The sequence below is a fragment of the Oculina patagonica genome, chromosome 2, assembly GCF_052425735.1.
Source record: "Oculina patagonica isolate OP01 chromosome 2, crgOcupat, whole genome shotgun sequence".
Lineage (NCBI taxonomy): Eukaryota > Metazoa > Cnidaria > Anthozoa > Scleractinia > Oculinidae > Oculina > Oculina patagonica.
The window spans coordinates 29,696,481-29,701,437 of record NC_135759.1 but is presented as its reverse complement, the minus strand read 5'-3'; the positions used below and the strand labels follow the sequence as shown (position 1 = coordinate 29,701,437).

The following is a 4,957-nucleotide window of genomic DNA, read 5'->3' as shown; positions in this document are numbered from 1 at the left end:
TAACGTGTTCCAAGCAGGGATGTTAGTTGATCAGGTAGAGAGTGATTGTACACCTGGTACATAATGGAAGCAAGCCTTCGCTTGTAAATATAATTCAAAGGCTTCCATTTTACAATTTGAAGAACGGCAGCATCAGGTGTTTCACTGGGTAGCGTGTGAATTAATTTGGCAGCTTTAATGTGTAATAGTTCCAAGTCGTTTTCTTGCTGGCTGTTTTGCAGATATCGCTAAGCTTGAAGGGGAAAGCGCCCTGGGGACGAGGTTGCGCTGACGTGATCACTGAACGTAAGTTCGTCATCAATGTTTATTCCAAGAATTCTCAGATTTTGAGTTTGAGTTAAGACACACTCATCTTTTGTGGCCTTAGCACCCCTTTGGGGCACCATGGGTAAAACTTGGTACTTTTTCGGCTTAGCAAGTAGAAGATTTCCCTTGTACCATCATCTTGAAATTGCTCTGTACACTGTAAATGTAAATTGTGGCTCAACTGTGGTCTCATTAAAATGTCAATACAATATAATTTAACCCTTTGTGTCTCGCTCGACAGGGTGCATTGCGTGACTCCAGCCCGAGAGTAGTGTTATATATTCAAGCTGATCAGTTCCTTGCTTTTATGATTTATATCCCCAAGAGCCTCGTTTTGATATTTTGATCGATCAGTCGAAACTGGGCAACCTCATGGGGTATATTTGTCTAGGTTTCGCAGATACGCGCTGGTTTGCAGTAAATAAAGTAGGACGTGAAAACAAGTCAACCACAAAGTTTATAAAATATAAATTAATATATTTATGTTAATAACATATTATGAAGGAAAAAGCCAAAATAGCACAAATTGCTGAAGACAAATGAGAAGGTAACAAATTCTTTTCACAATTATTACATGTAACGCTAATTGCATATCTAAGAAACTAACTGAAATCATAGCATTAAACAAGATAAGAACACGGACGAATCGCTTGATCTGCGTGGTACAAACATACCCATAAACGAGAACAGAAGGACTGGTACTTGAAACATGAATATACGGTCAGTGTAAAAAGCAGTCTGCGGACTGCAGACCGGAGGAAAACGCAGAAAGTCTGTATTCTTCAGTCTGCATTTTACCCATGGTCTGCAGTCTGCAAAGCTCAATTAACAAAACTGCTTTGTATTTTGGAATTTTACAAGGGTGAGAGTAAATCTTTTGATGAACTTGTTCTACATTTTGGTGACCGTTAACGGTTTGGCCAGCCACCAAGCACGTATGAGGCAGGTTGGTAATTAATGTCTATACAGTATCGCAGTGAAATACGGGCTATTGAAGACCAATCAGGATAATTTTATTTATTTCTTTTCAAAATTATATAGTTTGGAAATATTAAAATAACAAATCGACTTTATACATCAAATCCTCGCTAGTCTGCGAAGGTCTGAAGTTGCGATATTCTGGCTCACGGCCGCGCGAAAGGAAACCTGGGACCTATGTAGCTGTGACGCCAATTTCTTGGCGTTTGAGACCATCGTGCGTTTAACTGGGTTTCATCTGAAATGTCTGACCTTAAATCCCTTTTTTGTGACCCTCAGTCACCGAAATCATTTAAAAGCATCAAGAAATGACATCAGACAACATAGATTCCGATTATTCGGTCGAGTCCGAATATTTTGGAAATTTAGGCTAAGTTCATTTTATGATTGTTTAGCTATTGTTTACGAACGGGAGCTTTTAAAATGACTGTCTTAATAAACTAATTAACATTCAGCTGCCGGGAAACACTGTGTTGTCCTGACATTACACGCACGGTTTACAGGAAAGGTATTTCAATCGGCACACTTTTCAAGTGAACTTTTTTCTCCGGGGCTTACATTGAAATTCACGAGCTTTATGATTAGAACTTAGAAAAGGGTAAAGAACAGTTAAATGCAAATCTTATCTCTGTTTTACCGTCATGTTTGCCCCTAACTATAGCAACGAGGTACTCTGTGAAGTACAAAGCCACCATGACTGTACATATTGCATTAGCTGTAACGTGGGATCGCCAGTTTTTACTGTTCCACACTCTTAACACGGCAATGTTGAATAGCATCACTTGCAACCACACAGAAATGGTGTTGAAAATCACGTCTATAGCAAGACCGGTGAGACAACGCCAAAGAAACTCTTAGAAAAGACCTGTAAAGTAATCTTCAGGCGCGTTCAAATTATCAGGATACATAAACTGATAGAGTTGAATAAATCCAACCGCTGAAACCAAAGCAGTGGGTTCCGTGAGAAGAAGCTGAATGCTGACATCTGCCACGAAACGCATGCTTCTAGGGGTGCGGGCTTGTCCCGCGTAGAAATTTCTCGTTTGTGATCTATCACAGCGAGACATAAGTTTATATATGTATTCCCAGATGTGGTCTCGCATCAAAACAGTTATACGTTCCAAAAGATCGATTACAGCGTGGCCTACTCCCAAAGCAACAAATAACGGAAAACTTGTCAACTCTGCTTGCATGACACGAAAGACTACCGCTGACGCAGTGTACAGAGTACTCACCAAGAGGTGCAGGACACCGGGGTGAACAAAGTTGAGCTTTGGTACGGCTGTGCGAGCGATGACTTTAGGGATACACACTATTAATGGACTTAATGCCGCAATGAACACTTTCTGGAGCTCGGTTCTCTCGGTATACCACGGAAAGATCTTGTAAGCCAGTGACCAGGCGATCGGAAAGCCAAATAAAAACTGCAGAGCTAACAAAGCTGCAACCTTGCACAATGTCTGCTTGCTGTACATTTGCACGGGTATGATGCGTTTGGCGATGATCAAGCTGTTACCGATTACCAAAGAGGCTGACAAAACATTCAGAGGGTACGTCATCCAGGGTCGTTTGTAGATGCCAAACATCTGTAGAAAAAGGCGATAGCAAGTATCTGTAAAGGCAGCGAGAAGATTTATTGTTAAAAGATTGAGTTCTTTCATAAACAGAAAACCAGACATGAATAGCATTATCGAGAAATGCCAAATTTCGATAAAGAATCCTTCGAAACACTGCCCTGTGACTCGAATACTCTAATTTAAGGGCGGAATGCTGTCCCATTTAAACGTCTTTTCATAGCAAAGATCAGCCGTGTTAAGATCTTATAAGATGACTGCTACTGCCAGCAAACCAATGCTAGAACCAAACAGGAACTGCATCGTAAACACGGTCTTGAAACACAGACGCATTGATTTCCACGTCGAGGGACGGGAAAGTTTCCACGCCATTTTGCCACAGCGTCCAACCGGTGGATTGAATTCTTGAAAAACAGTGTCCTTTGGATCGAATTTTGTAAAATCACTCAGTGCTCCTTCTTGAACCAGAGCTTCTACTTCCGCGCTGTCGCTATTTTCTGAACTCGCTCGCCGACATCTTGTTCCTGAGTAGTTTTCGATAACGCTTCCGGTGAAACTTTCAATAATGTAGGCAAGAAATGTTATAACTGCTTCCAACATTCTGAATGCTTTCTGTTGAATTCCCAGTAGTGATTAACTGCTTCAGATCAAAAGCTTCATTCCACAAACAAATGGAAACATTTCAGTGCCCGGTTAACCTTGATGCGTAATATTATACGGCTAACTTCTGTAAATCTGTTTCAGTTTCAGAGCGGAGTGTGTCCTCCCAGAAACTGAAAAAAAGAAAAACTGTCGGGCCAGAGACTGTCCTCCAAGAAACTGAAAAAAGCGGCTCGTAGTTCGTTCCTTACAACGTTAGTTGGCGATAAGCACACAAACGGCCAGCGTCACAAATAGAACTCGAAAGGTAAGTACTTTATTACAGATTCGCTCAGCTCAGACGCGACAAAAATAGCCCCTTTGGGCACGCTATCTTAACAGTCGTCACGCTATCTTGAACAATTCGACGAGATTCGCTCAGCTCAGACGCGACAAAAATAGCCCCTTTGGGCACGCTATCTTAACAGTCGTCACGCTATCTTGAACAATTCGACGAGGGGGAGGGGGCGGACAGACCACCAAAAAAAGGTTTCCTGTACAAGTCTGGGAAAAAAAATCTTGCAAAGAAAGTTGGGAAAAAGAAATTTATGGAACAAACCTAAAAAAAAATAAGCACAACCCAGAGATGGAAAAACATGCTTGCTCAGAAATATTCCCTCTCTTGAAATTCCTTTTAATGTCTGCTTACGAAGCTTGGACAGAAGTTTAATTAATAAAGTATTTTTCGTTTGTCTCACGACGTAGTCACTTGTGATGTAGATCGCGACGTTTCCACTGCGCACTGATAATCTTCATCAGGCGTTAAGGTTGACTGGTCAGCTTAAACCTTATAAAGCACGCTGCTGCGCTGTGATTGGTTGGTTTTAAACAGCTGTGATTGGTGCATTTCGATCCTCGCTGTTCCGGTGTGCTGTTTTTCCCTCAGCGGTCCGCTGTCGTTCAATTCTCCTGGTGTTGTTTTTTGATCGTGGGCATCCATGCTTTGGGAATTTCACTTCCACTATCCCTGTTGATATTGTTAGGGTGAAGTCTTATCTGAATTGCCTCTTTGACCCTGCGTTTGTACCAGTGTGGTTCACGATCAATAAACTTTACCTTATTCCAAAGCGGGTAGTGTCCGGTGTTGTGGGTGTGGTCTGAAACGGCGGAGGTCTGGATACAGGCGAGTCGGATGTCCCGGTCGTGTTCTTTGATCCAGTGTCTTGACTAAGCAAGATAGCGTTGTTTACAGAATTCCCTGTGAGTGCGGCAAAGTTTACATTGGCGGAACTGGAAGACCTATGCAAGACAGGATTGAAAAATCATGCGCGCCTCGAAGAAGTAAACAGCGTGGGCAAACCGTCCGCCAAGGCCGTCAAAATTTTTCAACATTTAATGGCCGAATCCAATGAAACGTTGACAAAGAGAAAAATAAGGTGGTCTTACTCCTCTACGAACGAGTCGCCAGAACAAAAAAACCTCGGAACACGCAAAATTACACCGAGCAACTCCACGTGGAC

At 42.1% G+C, this 4,957-nt stretch overlaps 1 protein-coding gene across 1 annotated transcript; it reads right to left on the bottom strand.

The window, feature by feature from the left end:
- Nucleotides 1–848: 848 nt before the first annotated feature.
- On the bottom strand, nt 849–3,727 carry LOC144641953 (uncharacterized). Its single transcript, XM_078500968.1, has one exon. It carries the CDS (start codon nt 2,970–2,972, stop codon nt 2,139–2,141), a length of 834 nt encoding a protein of 277 aa, XP_078357094.1. The 5' UTR covers nt 2,973–3,727; the 3' UTR covers nt 849–2,138.
- Between the last annotated feature and the right edge of the window lie 1,230 nt (nt 3,728–4,957).

Excerpts from the sequence above, each read along its gene's own strand:
- LOC144641953 (XM_078500968.1), bottom strand. The coding sequence starts at position 2,972 with ATGCTATTCATGTCTGGTTTTCTGTTTATGAAAGAACTCAATCTTTTA.